Below are 16,239 nucleotides of genomic sequence, written 5' to 3'. Positions count from 1 at the left end.
GATACTAACTCCAAAACAAAAACACGTAGTTCGCACGTGCGTCGAAAGCACTTCGAAAGCGAAGAATTGTCAGCGACGATCGGCGACGATGGTTTTCACGAGTGGAACGCACACGATACCTGCTTCAAAATGGAGATCTGTATTTGATTTGCTTCTGTTTAGAGAACTGCGAGATGACGTAGACGACACGCTTGTGCAGAAGCTGATCAGTTGCTTAGACTCGATGGTGATAGAAAACCGAGGTAAGTGGAAGGTTTCTATCTCATCATACGTGTTCTCCGAGCGAACTGCCCGTCACACAGCGGTAAGTTGCGATGGGAATGTTCCTGGGTCCCGAACCGGCTTCGTAAGGAGCGGTGGTTATATAATGCCGAAAGCCTCTGAGGCAAACCCTGGGATAACACGCAGCGGGTGCCGGTATTCGAAACCGGATGAGCTTCCATTTTGTGATCTTGTGATGAAGTATGTGTTATCAGATATGTTTTTTTACATCTGCAGAACACGCAGAAGGCATCTGGAAAGACGCTGGATTGCGAGAACAGATTCCGCGAGCATTTGGCGCAGGTGGACGGGCAGCGTCCACCGTGTTCGCGTTGCGCGCGACTGGAGCCTTCGGTCAGGACGAAAATTTCTTCCGCGACATGCAAGCAGGAACACAGATTTTACATAGATTACTGCACCTGGAGATCGCTGGCCCGACGCGGGATTCGAGCGTCAAGGCAGCGTACCTTCGTACGTTGTTCAATATCCTGAGCCACAGGACGGGAAATACGTGGGTAATGGAGCAAGGTACGCCGATCCGAGGACCACCCGAAATATACGAACGAATTCAATGAGCGAATGTTTCAGGTCTTTTCTCCAAGACGTTCCCGTGCCTTCAAGACTGCAGCATCTTTGTGCAAAACGCGGCAGAAAAATTTTTGGCCCGTTTCTTGAGCCTGAACATCTTGGTTGACCCCGGAGCAGCGGAAGTGTCGACCGTCGTAGATAGCGTTTGCTATCATAAAGATATAAACCAATCAAAGAGGTAAAATCACGAGCAGTGTCATTTCCGTACTTGCGATGTTTTCGAAGTTTGCAATGCTCTCGACAGGTGTCTCCGCATAATCAAAGGCGTGCTAGACGACAGCCCGGAAGTCGCCGATGTACTCTGCTCGCAATTCCAGCTCGATGTTAAACTCGAAGAGTTGCTGAAGGAATCCGAAACGGACAGCGCAAATGACATTTGCCTTTCGGAGCTACTGTGTCGTCTCCGTTGTGCTAGGTATGCAGTTCTATGCCATGCATGTGGGTCGAGTGATGGCACATACCTCCGGCTTCTTCCTCTTGTGAATGCTTTGACATCATTGGCAGGGACTCACATAAAGGGGTAAAGCAAGTACGAGAAGGGGGACCCTATGCATTAGAGCATAGTCTCGGTGTTGACCTCGGCAAAACGTACTCATGAGTAGAGCCTGAGGTTTTAGGGTTTTACCCGATTTCTCCCCGAATTTAGCGTACTGGAAGTTTTTTCACCTGAATTCGCATGAAGTTAGTGCACACGTTTATTTACCCGATTTTTACCCCCCGAATTTAGAAAAAAAAATATTTCCCAAAAACTTCAGGCTCTACTCATGAGCATTGTGGCCAGTGGGCTGCAGATGAACGAGCTGATGTGATGCTCAAGCTGGGTCAGCTGAGCATGAGTGAAATTGGGTGACGCTCATGCATTGTGAGCTGAGCACAAGCTACTCGCGCTCCTCCATGGGCGCAGAGTGAGCAACCACGTACGAACGTGCGATTAGTGTAAAAGACGTGTGGGAATGTCGACTGCCGCCCTAAAATCATGTATCACCGCAGGGAGGAATGGGACATGCAGATTGACACGATGAAACTGCTGGAAAATGGAGGGAAAACGGCTACCCTAATCAGGACAGCAGCGACTGTCCTTCAGTAGTGAGTGGGCCCAACGTACCTTTGTGCTCATTTATAATCATTGTAGTATTGGTAGCAGTATCAGTGCAGTTGAAGTCGCCCTTTATTGGTAGCAGCTGTGCTTCATTGGAGTCTTTTTTTTTTTTTTTTGGCACGTTGGTATAGTTGCAGGTAACTACGTTCATTTATAGTCTTAGTAGTGTTGGTGCCGGTATTAGTTGAGTCATGGTTCTTGTCATGTCGAAACTGTTAAAACTGGCCCGCTTTGCATCGTTCGCATATTTTTCTGCAATATGTATACAGTCGTTGACAGATAATTCTGTCTTTCCAATTTTTTGGACAAAACTGTTGGTACCGTCAAACGCCCGGGAGGACCGACGTATTTACCGATAGTATAGATTTGTTTTTTTAAGCCACTTCGAATATTCTGAGTGAGGTTTTTTTTTTTTTAAAGTGGGTTTATGCAATTCACTACAAAATTTGGACTAATTTCTCGGGTCTTGGTTTTGGCATGTTATAGCCCGAGTTGCTTTTGCGCCAATAAAATTCAATCATCATCATCATCTTGAGTCTTAAATGTCCGAAAAATCGGTGGGCGACTGCATTGTGTGTGTCAGTTTTCTTCCTTATCAGCTTCACGTAAGTTGTCCAGTGATTTACCAAAGTGACTCTCAACGTACGCGTGTGCAGTCCGCAGACGCTCAGTCCCGAGATCAACGAAAAGTGCTTCAAAACGCTCGGGACAGTTGTTCTGAGACATGCCAAGCCTTCGTTTGTGTCGTCTGCCCTGTGCGCTCTCAGGGAGAGCATCGCGCTGAAATGTGACAAGGCTAGTATTCGCGTCTGTCCCGGTGTCAGGGACTACTTGAACTTCCATGCCTGCGCATTACAGGACATAGGGGAACACCTGCTGGAATGTCTGTCGGCTTTCCTAAGCCTAGCCGTGGACGAGTCGTCGTACTGGGCAAAGCAAAGTCGAATTCTCGCTGTGGCCTGCGAGTGCTTCGGTCTCACCCTCACTATTGTTGGTGAGTTTTGCAAGTGGGTTTGCTAGCGGTGCTTCCTTTCTTTCCCTTAAAGATAAATACAAAAATAAGCACTACGACAACACTATATTTTTGGGGACAACGAGTGGGTGTATTGCAAGAGGAAATTTGTTGGAAAGTAAGTGAAACCCGCATATAACGATACTGATGGTAATCGCGAATTCCATCGTTATACGGGGTACATCGTTAAACGAGGGCTGACCTCAATAGCGCATCCCCGCGTGTAGCAAAACAAAAAGAAACAGATGCTAAGAAGAAACGCGAAGCTGTGTGACACCGCACTGGCTTGGGAAAACGGCGACCAGAACTCGTGGAGAGAATCACGGAACATATCGGACATCTTCTGGCAACACTACACGTCACCACTCCGCAAGTCGGCTTCACCTAGCGCCTGCGTGCTTTAGGAGAAGCTTGCTTTAGAACACTGTCGCGCGACTCGCCGGTTTAATTCTTTTGATGCGAATTTCGGATGATACGAATTCTTTCCGCTACCCCGTGAGATTTGTATAATCGAGATTACGCGCACGAGACAGCGTCCCACATCGTTATACGAGTACTCGGAACCGCGGCCTCCATCGCTGTACGCGGGTCGTTTTCCCATAGAAACAACGTATATTTTGACGGTAAAATCATGAACCATCGTTTTACGAGGGATATCGTTATACGCGATATCGTTATCCACGGGTTGACGAAACTTGCAGTGAGGACCAAAGTCCATAGATAGAGAGAGGGTGTGTCCACAGAGGTACGTGGTGCTTCTTTTGGGCATTGACAAGCTGGATTTCACCACGGACCATTTTGTCACACTCTGAGCTAGAGAGTCTAGCCGATTTAAAGACACTGTAAGGGATAGTATATATCTGTTGCACACAATGATAGCCAAGTTACGATATTTAATTTAAATTTTTAAAATTTTTAATGAATGAATTTTTAAATTTAATTTACAATGCAGACAGTTAATGTTTTTTGAGACAGCGGAAAAAGGACAGACTTTAGCACGATCATTATATAATGACAGGAGAGCACTACCGTAAGCATGGGACTAGAAAATCATTTCGACCGTGTTTTATGAGCTTCAGAAGGAGCGGGACTGGAACTGCCGGTGTCCGAGCGCTACCTCGGCATGACTCTGCGCCTTCTGCCGAACACCAATCTTTCTTGTCACGTAAGTCAACTCATTGTCAGTGTTAGTCATGTCACTTTAGTTCAGCGTTAGTTTAAAAGAGCAGACACTTCCGTACCTTTTTTGCTCTTGGCTAAGGTGAGTTAAGTACGCAACAAGTGATACATGCTCTAGCGCAGCAGCAAATCCGAGCTCGCTGCTGTTACAACATGGCAGCAGATGCCCTCAAGGTTGCACCGCTTTGGGCATGGCTGATTTTAATGTTTTTTTGCAAATTGTATTGTGCAGTGATCACCTTTAAGTGAAAGTATTTCGCATAGTCACCCCCGGTAGACTGTATAATGAATCAAGGAGGGTATGAAGCGTGATATCTTTGCTCCTTTAATGAGTTCGAATCAATTTAATGTGCGGTCGAATAGTATAGTAACAGCGTGGTCAAAAACAACATACCTCGAATGCCTCTTCGACGTGCTTAGACATAAGCGAAAGTCACTTGTGCATAAATGCAGGGTATCAAAGAACTGCTCTCTGCATCGGTGGCACTTGCCCTCGGAATCTTCAGTCGATGCCAGCAGGATTTCTGCTGGAGCTCCTCACCGGGCCTGGTACAGCTCGCAACGGTGTTCCAACGCTGCTTGGTGTACACCGACCACGAGGTGATAGAGACGGCTCTCGAGGTTTTTCCTCAGCTGGCAGCCACTCAAGGTGAATGGAATGACAACAATTTTTTGTCAAACAGCTGTTTTTTTTAAGGAGCCGTGTCTTCCCCATAGAAGTACCATGTATTTCTTCCCCGTTATTATGACACTCGTTAATATGACATCCTCACTTTGTGACCGTTTTTCTAAGGAACCGTTTCTTCCTCATAGAAGCACCGTGTATTTCTCAGAGAAATACAAATGCATGCATAAGGGTACAGTATAGAAGACAAAAGAAAGCAGCAAGTCCCTACCTAACAGGGCAGAGGTGACGTCTGATGCGTGTCAGTACGGAAGTTGACAAGGAACAAAAGTTGTTGAAAGTCTAGAACTCGTCGGCATATTGTGGGTTTATGGTGCCTGAAAGATTTTTAGTAGGGATGTGCCCACCGAATCCTCGAACCCTAGGCAGAGATTCGCGAATCCGAATCCCAGTGTCAAAAACTGCGAATAGAATCTTTGGAATCCAGCAGCCACGTTTGCTTGTTCCTTTTTCAAATTGGTGCGTTGTTTTCTTTTTTCTTTGTTTGCATTGCTATGGACTGAAAGAGTTCAGGCAGGAACTGTTACATTACAAGTTTAAATGTAACCTCTTTTTGCTTTCGATTGTTGCTTAGTTTTTTGGAAATAATTGAGACTCGAGAATTTGCGCATCATCTTGTAGTCGACGAACAATGCGTTAAATAAATTACGTTTAAGAAGAAGCATGTGGGTATGTTTTCTCCCGATAGTGCAGCATTATTTAATTTGTTTTTCATTAAACGAAAGGTATCATAGTTGGCTTCAAAACATTTTGCACTACAGGTTTTCCCGGCGATTTTAATCCAAGTGCCAGCTAAATTAATCCATGTGCCATGCAAACTGTATGGGGCATGGATTAATTTAGCTGGCGCTTGGATTAAAATCGCCGGGAAAACCTGTAGAAGTGCTTTTCTTTTTTGTTTTGCTTTTGAACTCTCTATAACGAAAGGATTAGAAAGATTCGTGGATTCGTAGAACCTTCCCTGGGTTCGGAAAATCTTGGATTCATTCTGCTCCTAACAGCCATGAGACAATGTCTTTCCTTCTCCCTTTTTCTGCAACCCGTCCTCAGAGTTCCTCCCAGCGTCGAGACATTGCACGTTCACGAAGTGGCTGGAGGACAACTTCCTCCTGCGCTTCGTGTGGGACACGACGCGGAGCATGCACGGAAACGTTCGCGCGAGCGCTGCCGTGGTGCTCGGACAGGTGTGCCCGTGCGAATATGTCTGGCGCCACTTCAGGGACACTCTGCAGCTTACTGAGGTAAGTGCAGCTTATTATTGGAGCGTATTTTCTATAAGTGCGCGTCACTCTTCGGTAGGGTTGCCACCAGGCCGGTATTATACCGGCACGTCCGGTTATTTGCTCGTTCTGCCGGTTGCCGGTAGAAAGGTGATACCGGCAGCCTTTTGCCGGTATTTGTGGCTCAAGACCTTTCATAGGGCCTTTTACGGGGTTTTCCTTTCAACATTCCACTACAGCTTGAATAAATCTGGAGCACAGACCAAACTCCGTAGTCACCAGTCGGTTTCTTAGTTATTCGTCATTATTATAATTGTTGTCTCGAGTGAGTACGCTCGTCCTTTCTTTCTCTCTCTCTCTCTGTATACTCTCCACCCTTCGCCCACCTTCCCTTTCCCGCGAACATTTCCTCATTTCCCTCTATTCCACCTCCTCTCCCTCAGCCGGTATTTTTCACTACGAAAGGTGGCAACCCTACTCTTTGGTGAAGCATTATTTGGTGGCAATGAGCGAGCTTTAAGTGCCCGAGCGTTACCGGAAAAAATCAGTTTATTTATTGTTGTACTTCGAAGGCCTTACGGCATTGCGGGAGTGTACTTTGGGATGGGTTACGGTACTTAGTTACGAGGGCCTAAATGCATTACTTAGCCTAGTGTGTTATATCTAGGGTTCCGGGTTTTCGGATTTATCCGAAAAAAATCCGAAAAATGTTCTCCGGTAAAATTTTAAGCAATTCGGATTAATCCGAAAAACTCCGCTTGGCAGATGTTTTCCCTGATAACCGGGATATTGCTACTGGCCTCCGTTTCTGTCCTGCATTTCTTCTGACCTCGGATACCGGCCCCATCGCAACATAATAATGGTTTTCGTGACCTACCGCACAGTGAGCACTGCACACGGAAAGGTTGCACTTGGAATTGCGGAGCACCTCAGTGTGCGTCGCACGAAATGTGTTGTTAAGCTTGTGTCTCTTTAATGTTGAAGCAATAAACAGAACTGCGTTTTCGCTGTGCGTGTGCCGTCAAGTTTTCCCCAAATTTCGCATATTAACTGAGCTGTACACCAAACACTCCGAAAATACTCCGCTTTTTCGAAAAAACAATAAACTCTGAAAACCATCCTCCGGTAATGCCCAGAAATAAACTCCGAAAACCCGGAACCCTAGTTATATCTGAAACCCACGCTATGTCTCGCGGAAACTACGCAACGCAATAAGCACCGCGTTAAACACCACCTGTGTCTACGGAAAATATTAATAACTAGAAATATTTAAAAGTACAGTCAAACTCCTTTACAACGAAACTCGGGGACAGAAAAAAAAATTCGCAGTAAAGTTATTTTCGTTAAAGAGGATGTCCATCATTGGACCTATAGGACTCCAGCGGGACCGCAAAAAAAATTTGCTGTAGTGGTATTTTCGTTAAAAGGGTGTTCGCTATAAAGGAGTTTGACTGTATTTAAATACCTAATTAGTAACAATTGGCTTACGGTACCTACGGTACAATTGGCTTACGGTGCCAATTGAATCGCACCAAGCAGCAGAATGCCAACAACCCTGATAGCCGTAACTTCCAGTCCGACGCCATCCATCTCATGACAACCATGGTGGTTACGGACCCCAACGTGTTTGCTCGGCGTTCCGCAATGGCCGCTCTGTCTTCCTGGGTGGTCAGGGACACCTTCGGAGCGTACTCTCGAAACGCTACGTCACTCCGACGCACGCTGCTCGAGTCCGTAGCGTTTGACTTGGACTCCAGTGTCCAGCGTATGGGGCTGCACACGTGGGGCACCTGCCTGGAGCTGGACCTGAACAACGTTGACCCGAGGAGCAGGAATCCACACACAGCGAGCGAGGTGCTGAAGCGGGCAGACGCCGACGGACTGGGCGTCGCTCTGGGGCGTTCGTTGGCTCCAGACAGTGACCACGAAGTCCGAATAGAGGCTTTCGGATTGGTGGAGAGACTCCGCAAGCGATTGCGGCTGGAATTTCAGATGGACATCGGCCCGACCATTGACACGAGCTTCTTTCGCCACATGAGCGGACTGCTTGGTAAGGTTCGGTGTCATATTTGATTGAGAAATTTGAAATTTTGGTAAAGTTTTGGTAAAGTTTGCAGGCCAGGCCTTGTACATTGCATTTCTTTTTAGTTTTCCCACTTATTGTGAGTCACCAAAGTTCGAAGCTACTATAATTGTAACGATAAATAGGCGGCCGATTTTTCCAGACTTGACGGTGATCAGGAAAAAGTCGGGATAACACGGCAGTCTGGAAAATCCGACGACTACGAAATTAAACTTTATTTCATCTCAACTGTACTAAAGAAGTCTGTAATGGTGCCCTGCGGCATGTAGCGCCTGCGTGTGATGATCCGTCCCGACTCCGAAAAGTGCTGGTGCGCCGTTGACGAAAGCCGCGGCACTCGCCCGCCGTGGTGTCACCTGGCGGTACGGTTCGGAAGTTTTAGAGCAGTCTCGCGTAGGATTCCAATCACCAATCCAGTCCAAGCGCACAGTCCAAAAATAGCAGTTTTGAAGTTGCCGTCATAGTGTCAAAAATAGTCGTTTTGGTGGTTGTCCGTAAGCGTTTTAGTCCGGAAAAGCGGGCCTTCGGACTCCGATCTGACCGGAAACGTGGTAGCAAAAATGTGTTAATCCTAGGGCGAAGGTCACAGTTCCCTGTGGGGGTCCCAATAATCGTTGTCAAAAAATCAGTCGGTTACGGTAATATATATGATATGATGATATAATGCTAACCTAACGTGTGGCATATGAGGAATGCCACAATGCACAGACATGTGCTGCAAAGTCTCAGAATGCAAGCTGTAGCACCTCGAGTTTGACTGTGAAAAATTATAATAAACTGATATCTAGGTAAGCACCATCAGCACAGCATAACTACTTGGGTTTTCAGGAGCGCCTTCTTCAACAATGGCTCACTTACTTCCGAGTTATTCGAAAGAAAAAGTAGTAATGCTATCAGCCTATGCCCCTTTGACAGAGCCAGAAGAACACGTTGCATCGTCTGCGGAGGAACGGTCGAAAGGCGCGGATGAAGTTCTCGACAAGACGATCTCAGACTGGCTCCAGCAAAAGCTTATCGCTCGCGGAGACACTCTACCTTCATCGAGGGAGGATCGCCTGGCGACACTCAGCGGCGGAGCGACCGTGATGGAAATCCTGGAGATGAAATTGGAAGTCTGCAAGGAGGATTGTCAGTGGAAGCGCATCGATTCCATCATTGACGACATCCTCAACGCAGCTGCGACGGAGCATAGAGTCCAGGACTGTTACTGAAGTTTGTCAGCGGGTTTGTGTGTGGGTGTGTGTGCGTGTGATATGGGTTTGTACATATACACTGTTTCTCAAAAGTGGGGCATTATTCTCTCATTGTGGGCATTACTTTCTGGTTCATGAATTGGAAAAAAAATAAAGGGTTTCGATCACTGTTGGTTCCGCGTTCAGAATTCGTGGTTTGTCTGTTGAGCCTCGTGAAAGCCCAGTGTGTGGAGCTCGGACGAGCAATTGAACCTCTGTATGCAATAAGGGGATAAGTCGACTTATCCCCTTTATACTTTTCTTGTTGCAATGACATCTACGTACCAGTATGTACCTGCCAGGATTTTTCGACTTATCGCATACAGAGGTTCAATTTTTCCAAGATGTAACATGCACACCTCTTATCACGCGTGTCATTTTCTCACATTTGTTTTATTCAACTGTGCCACCGTGAATGTCAATTACAGCAACCGTTTTCCACTAATATGTGAACTAAAACAGAGAAGAAAAAAAAAACAAAAAAACTCAGCATTTGTACAACGCATGTGTTCCGAGAAATGGGATAACATCCTAAACAGGTCCCGACACGTAAACGCGGTGATAAGAGACACATTTCTGAGAGATCACTGGCTAAAAAGCACGTAAAAAAAAAAAAAAGAGGTACACGGAGCCTTCTTTAAGAAGTACACAAAATGCAACAACAAACGATCGAACACACACAAAAAAAAGAAGGCAATACAACCTGCCCATATGGAGATTCATACCTTCCATTCCACAACAATGCAGATTTGTTGTATCATGGCATCGAGTTGTGACTACTAGAAATTCGTTCGACATCTTGCACCGCAACATTCACACCGGATCTTTCGTAGCATTTTTTTTTTTCAAAACGAAGCAAGTGCGCGGTAGTTATGTGTTAGTATACCTATGATATCGATAGCTTTTTCTTTGCACTTTCTAAGCATATATGGCACTCTACAACACTCTCTCTTTTAAAAAAATTTGTTTTCTCCCCGTCTTCGTTCTGGTGGCTTGTCCACGTGGTAAGACATGTATGTAGCCATAGAGCTCTCGGGTTCTCAGTGGGCGAGGAGTTTTTCCGCGTGACTCTTCCGCGCTGGCGTCACGAGGCAGCAATGATGTCACAGACTTTTTGCGAGCCAGGGCTTTGCAGTCTCCGCGGTTTGTCAAGCTGTTGAATTTCTTGGCGGGTTCAGCCGGGCTTGGCGGGTTCGTCGAGGCTTGCGCGCTTGACCTTTACTTTTACGTTACTTCCTCTACCGGTAGTACTGTTTCGATGCTTAAGGGGAAGTTGCCGAAGATGATAGGGCCGAGAAAGAGGGAAATGGCCTTTTCGCACGCACACCTGCCTGCGTTACCTTTTCGAGTACTCATCCTGACAGTACTATTATTGACACAGCTCGTACAACCTAAAGTAGCTGGCTTCGAATCAAAGGTTAGGAATATGCACGACAAACACGAAGAAAATATAAGTAGAGCCTGAAGTTTTAGGGTTTTACCCGATTCTTCCCCGAATTTGCACCCCCGAATTGAAGGTTGCCTATTTAGGGTGAAACCCGATTTTTACCCAGCAAATTGCCCTCACTGGGATGTCTGTAGGAATGCACTAACTTACTTGTTTGGCAGAAAAATGCAGTTATATCACCATTTGTACCAAACCAGTACAGTTTGAGTAACTGAGCTCGATTTCTCCCCGAATTTAGCGTACTGGAAGTTTTTTCACCCGAATTTGCATGAATTTAGTGCACATGTTTATTTACTCGATTTTTACCCCCTGAATGTAGGACAAAATGTTTCCCGAAAACTTCAGGCCCTAAATATAAGCAACACCGTCTTTCCTGCGCACCAGCGGAGCTCGCTGGGTAAGCCCGCAATAATGGTATCTTTTAGTGTCTCCATCCCTGGCTTACACAAGCTAAAATAAGCGTACTTGATTTATGGCATTATAAACTAAGCAACATCGATGTCTGACCCCATCTTCAGCCATAAAACATGCTGCCCCATCCCGTAATGTGATAGCCATGCATGCTCAACAGAGCTTAACCTTTTGAATTTCCCCCAATACGATTCTTCTAATCTCTCGAATTCAAAACGCGACAGGCTGGTGACGTCACTAGCTGTGTGGCACTGTACGTCTCCTCCTTCCTCCACACGCGCGCACGGATCACCGGGTGATGAGCACTGTGGGTGAGTGGGCGGGGCTTAAGGTGTAACTCTTGCAGTTCAGTGAACCTCGTGCCCACTGAGAGACCAAGAGCTCTCCAACTCAAGTCTCCCAACCAGAATACGGCCCAAGAATGATATTAGCCATACTTGATCTCTATGTATACATCTAAAACCAGCTCTGACATCAGCGCTGTCAACAACAATCACAGACTCTTTTGCACCTCATCTTCTTCAACAATGTTGACTACAAATCTCTCGTGGGCACCGGATACAACAACGGAATGATAGCGTGCCGCTGCTGCTGTTGTTGTTTACAAAAATAGATGCCATCTCGTGCTGATAACACTTATCATCGTCAATATAGCTGTACACTGAGTTCAAGCTCCACTTCACAGCTTGATGGTCAAGCATCTTTCACAATAAAAAAAAAAAGCAGAAAAGGGAAATTATGCAACGATGAACGTCTTGGGAAGTAAATAATTACAAGTAAGTGCTGCATCGGTTTTCTTGGCTCTGTCGTTCTGCAACATGCGATTTAAGGCAACTCAAATTTCGAGCTGTCAAAGGATCTTAATATGGGTAAAGACCTTTGACAAAGACTTTTGTCAAAGCCAACTACGGTCTTTGTCAAAGTCATGCAAGGACTTTGGAAAGTTCTGTGTCAAGGTCATCAAAAAGTCTTTGTCAGACCCGTAAAAGGTCCTTCGTTAGACCATCAATGGAAATTTGTCCTCAAAGGCATCAGCCCTATTTGTGATTTCTCGCTGTTTCGTACTTTTCGTAACTCTTCTCTTTTTTTTGACAAAATTGATCACATGACAAGCGCTGCAAAGTCCAAAAATACTCTCACTTTCATATGATAACTTTGATATCAAGTTGATGTGCACGGAAAGGCAAACTAAGCAAGCAAGGTGAGGTCCGTGGCTGTGAAGCCTGTCTGAAAAGGGCACTTTTTTTGTTGCAAAAAGGAGGTTGAAAAAAAAAAAACACTCAGCCCATTTACAGTGTACAGAACTATCAGTCTGTGCTGGTGTCCTGCATCATTCCACCAAAAGGCCACGCCTGTTGTACCACTCATATGGTTGCTGCAGGTACATAACCTGCAATTTCACGCGGACGTTTGTGCAAGCTTGAATTGCTGAAACTTGTTTTAGTTGTTCTGATGGCTAATGCTTTGACTGCAGAGGAGAAACTGACAGCACTCTGAAACTTTATTCTCATTGTTCTGCACCCCCAGCCCAGTAAAGTATAAAATATACATAATGTACTTCCTTTTTGCTTCTGCTCAGTTTTAGTAAACTCTGGGGACTGTACGGTAATGGTACATTGTATAGTAAAGTTTAGCGACGTCCTACTCACAAAAAAAAAAAAAAAAACGAAAACAACTGTACTCTGTGAATCACTAACGTTGGTTCTTCGCAGATAGCAATGGTAACATTTTACGCTTATCTGCGTAAATATATGACCGTACAGTGGTTGTTTTGTATTATATTTTAATTTATCGCAAACGACAGTGTCACTCACGCAGGACACTTCACCTGCACTGCACTAAAACTGCAGCAGACTTCTCCAATGCAGTCAAGATGTACACGTGTTAGCAACACGCTACGTATTCAGAGATGGACCGTACCGGCTGCACCGACTGCCCGAAGCTTTACGGCGCAAATCTCAAACAGAACTGCGACCTGCAGCTCGTTTTAAAATGCCTGCTACATAAAAACCTGCACTGCGATCAAGCTCTTGTTCTGCACGTTCCTTCATCTGGCAAAACCTAAACGACATGACACACTTCACGCTGACAATGTTGACACACACAGAATGAGAAATGGAAGCCTGTACATTGTGCGCTTCACACTTTGCAAATAGAAAGCCAGCTACGACGACAGAAAACCTTACACTACATGCCTTTGGTCATATAGCTGAAGACTACTGAAAAACATGAGCAAACGGGCTTTGCAAATTTTGGTTTTCGGTTACGGTGGTGCCGACAGGGACTAATCTGAGGAAACGGGTCCCCCGAACAATGGTGATGCACGGCTGGCTTGGGTGACGCAGAATGTTTTTTTTTTCTCCCTTTCCCTGGACAATACGTTTCTTCAGACTTTTCCCACAAAAGATGTACCGTTGAAGCTTCTCTGTACTGCAAAGTTTTTGCATGTCACTTCGCTTAACCGTACAAACTGTGCCCAAATTTTTTAACGAGGTCCAAAAGTGTAGGGGCTATGATGCACGATCACTAGGTCGGTTCAAGTGATTTGATAAGTTCCAGTCAGCGGACAGGTTGTGAGAACTGTTTTTGCTAAGAAAAGGGGGGCCTGCATAACATTACAACATTCACAACATGGGGGGGGTCCACTATTTCAAGTTTGCATCAAATTTCTTCGAAGGGAGTGTTTGAACTGTACGGCAAAGCGTTGCTTAGTTTTGCATATCATTTTACTTCAAAGTTTGAGCTGCGCCAAAAGCAGCAAAACTACAAAAGTGTTTGAAATTCAACAGAAACAAGAAACTTTGAGTAAGCTGCCAGGATTTCCTGTTTTGATTTCCATTGCATTCTTAGGGTTGGGGGGCGGGGGGGGGGGGGGGGGGGTAATAGTATTGCGTTGAAACTCCAACAGGAAAGGCCCTAAAACAACAACAACAAACATTATGCCGACGAGCAACGACCATTCTATCACGGGGGTGGGGGGTGGCTAGACGTTTTGGCACACACAACGAAAATGTGCATTGCATGATACTCCTCCTCCGTACTTCTTCGCGGAGAGGCCGTAAATTCGGGAGTCTTACGGTGGGACACAAATTCAAACTCTCGCAGCTCCGTCACTTTTGGATGCCAACAATCGCGCGGCGGGAAGCAGGTCGGACTTGGGACGTGTTTGCAGCTGACGGGCAACAAAAAAAGAAACAGATAGTATAAAACGCAGAGAGGCCACTGGGTATCGTTGCTGTGACTACAAAAGTGATAAACAAACATTGGCCCTGAAGCGTCTGCCTACACCAATGACACGGGGAAAAAAAATGTGACGACGACATTCGGCATGGGAAAGAGGTTTCGATGCCGACGAGGGCGCACGAATCTTCAAAGTACTGACAATTGTGCATCAGTGATTCTCCCGGTTCTGCTCGCCCCAAAGGTGTGTGTGCATGTAAGAGCACGTTCCTCGTTTTGTTTTGCATCTTGGGGAAGCACTCGGAGGAATCACTGCGGATATACATGTGCATGGAAGGTTGTTGGTGGGATACATGATCCTCTGCATGTACATAAATATGTATATATCTGTACAGTCGGCCCCAGGGCCGATCTTGAACGCGTGAGAACTGTGAGGGGTTGCCGCGCGGGTTCGAAGCATCGTTTAAAACGGTTGAAGGAGAAAACCTTAGAGAGACTTAAGATCGCCGCAGTAAAACTTCTTTTTTTACTCCGTTTCTTTTTTTTTTTTTTCGCGGTAAGTTTCGTAAAACGCGCACTTCGTGACCGAAGGAGGATTCGCGAGCGTTTTGTAAGCAACAACGGTTGCGGATTCCGTACGCCGTCGAAGTGGCGTATGTCGAAAGCTAAAAAAAGTTGCGGAATACGTAGAAGAATCCGCAAACACGTGCACTCCGGGCGTCGCTGAAGTCACGGATTTTAGAACGTACACAAATTGCGAAATCCGTAAATTATGGAAGTAAGCTGGCGAATGTTGAGACAACATCCTGTTACGCCCTATGTTTCTCAAACTCGCAAAGAAAAAAAAAAACTGTCTCGCTCATAGTAGCACCAATGAGATTAGAACCAAAATAAAATTACGCTGGCAACCCTCTCTCTTTCTCTCTCGCTCGCTCGTCTTCATCCAGCCTCCGTTCCTCTCCCTCTTCTTGGGAGACGAGGACCGCCTTGTTTGGTCGTCTGGCAGGACGTCTACGGCTTCTTCACCTGGGGTTCTATACAGATGGTGTTGGCGTACGGGTCGTAGCTGCCAGCAAGGTAGTAGACGTCAGACGTTCCGTCGGCTGCTTCAGATTTGCGCAGGGCTCGGTAGTCATTCCACGACAGGACTTCGCATTTGTGCGATATCGTCTGGACATCGTTTTCGTCTGCGTGAGGCGACTGGAAGAGGGCACCCTGCATTGAGCGCGTTGTGATGATTGATATTAGTCGCCGTACGCAATAAGGGAATAAGTAAAAAAAATCCTAACACGCACAAAAACTTCGAGCGAATATTCGGTAACGTAACAGTAACCTCTCCCAGTTTGTAAACAAGTGATGTCATAGTTAGAGCTGAGCGCGGGTGCGGGTACACCCGCAGGTACCCGCACGTCGTCACGATTTGCGGGTAGGAATTCGCTGCGGGTAGCGGGTAAAATGCGGGTATACCCTCATTACCCACGCTCCATGGCCAACTTAGTGGTCCCTCTCCGTCACAGAATTTCCATTGTTTTAAAATAGGAACAGCGGTAAAGTGGACGAGGAACACTTCCCCCCTGCGGGTCCCCGTGCGGATATACAGACAGCACTGCGGGTGCGGGTACTGTGCGGGTGCGGGTCCGAGTTTGCATACCCAAACTCACCTCTAGTCACAGAGTTCGACAGCGCCACCAAGGGATTACGATGGTCCCCAAAAGGGACGCGACCTTCGGTCCTACTTTTCTTTCAATAGGAGACAGCGGACAAGTGCCCGTTCGTGGAACCCAGCCCTCCCCTTCCGATTTGTTTCAGTTTCAGTCTGTCTACCAACGTCACGATGGCGTT

General features: G+C 46.2%; 2 protein-coding genes across 8 annotated transcripts in view; one reads left to right on the top strand and one right to left on the bottom strand.

The window, feature by feature from the left end:
* Nucleotides 1-27: 27 nt before the first annotated feature.
* Nucleotides 28-9,492, top strand: LOC135392066 (uncharacterized). 3 transcript variants are annotated; one of them, XM_064622712.1, is made up of 12 exons: nucleotides 28-242; nucleotides 499-789; nucleotides 850-1,027; nucleotides 1,094-1,264; nucleotides 1,840-1,935; nucleotides 2,605-2,743; nucleotides 2,807-2,942; nucleotides 4,040-4,125; nucleotides 4,593-4,788; nucleotides 5,875-6,065; nucleotides 7,584-8,094; nucleotides 9,043-9,492. In XM_064622712.1, the coding sequence occupies exons 1-12, from the start codon at nucleotides 89-91 to the stop codon at nucleotides 9,336-9,338; spliced, it is 2,445 nt and encodes an 814-aa protein (XP_064478782.1). In that variant the 5' UTR covers nucleotides 28-88; the 3' UTR covers nucleotides 9,339-9,492. The 3 variants fall into 3 exon arrangements, with proteins under 3 accessions (XP_064478782.1, XP_064478783.1, XP_064478781.1); XM_064622713.1 differs by having other exon boundaries at nucleotides 4,034-4,125; nucleotides 7,620-8,094; XM_064622711.1 differs by having other exon boundaries at nucleotides 4,034-4,125.
* Nucleotides 9,493-9,733: 241 nt separating this feature from the next.
* Nucleotides 9,734-16,239, bottom strand: part of LOC135392064 (mucin-2-like) — a 132,967-nt gene continuing 126,461 nt past the window's right edge. For all 5 annotated transcript variants that reach the window (XM_064622706.1, XM_064622707.1, XM_064622708.1 and 2 more), the window contains one exon: nucleotides 9,734-15,612. In XM_064622706.1, the coding sequence (XP_064478776.1) occupies nucleotides 15,409-15,612 (204 nt within the window). In that variant the 3' untranslated portion in view covers nucleotides 9,734-15,408. The remainder of the gene's footprint in view (nucleotides 15,613-16,239) is intronic.

Source organism: Ornithodoros turicata, chromosome 4 (assembly GCF_037126465.1).
Source record: "Ornithodoros turicata isolate Travis chromosome 4, ASM3712646v1, whole genome shotgun sequence".
NCBI classification, from domain to species: domain Eukaryota; kingdom Metazoa; phylum Arthropoda; class Arachnida; order Ixodida; family Argasidae; genus Ornithodoros; species Ornithodoros turicata.
The sequence above is the reverse complement of the archived record's forward strand: the minus strand, read 5'-3'. Positions and strand labels throughout refer to the sequence as shown.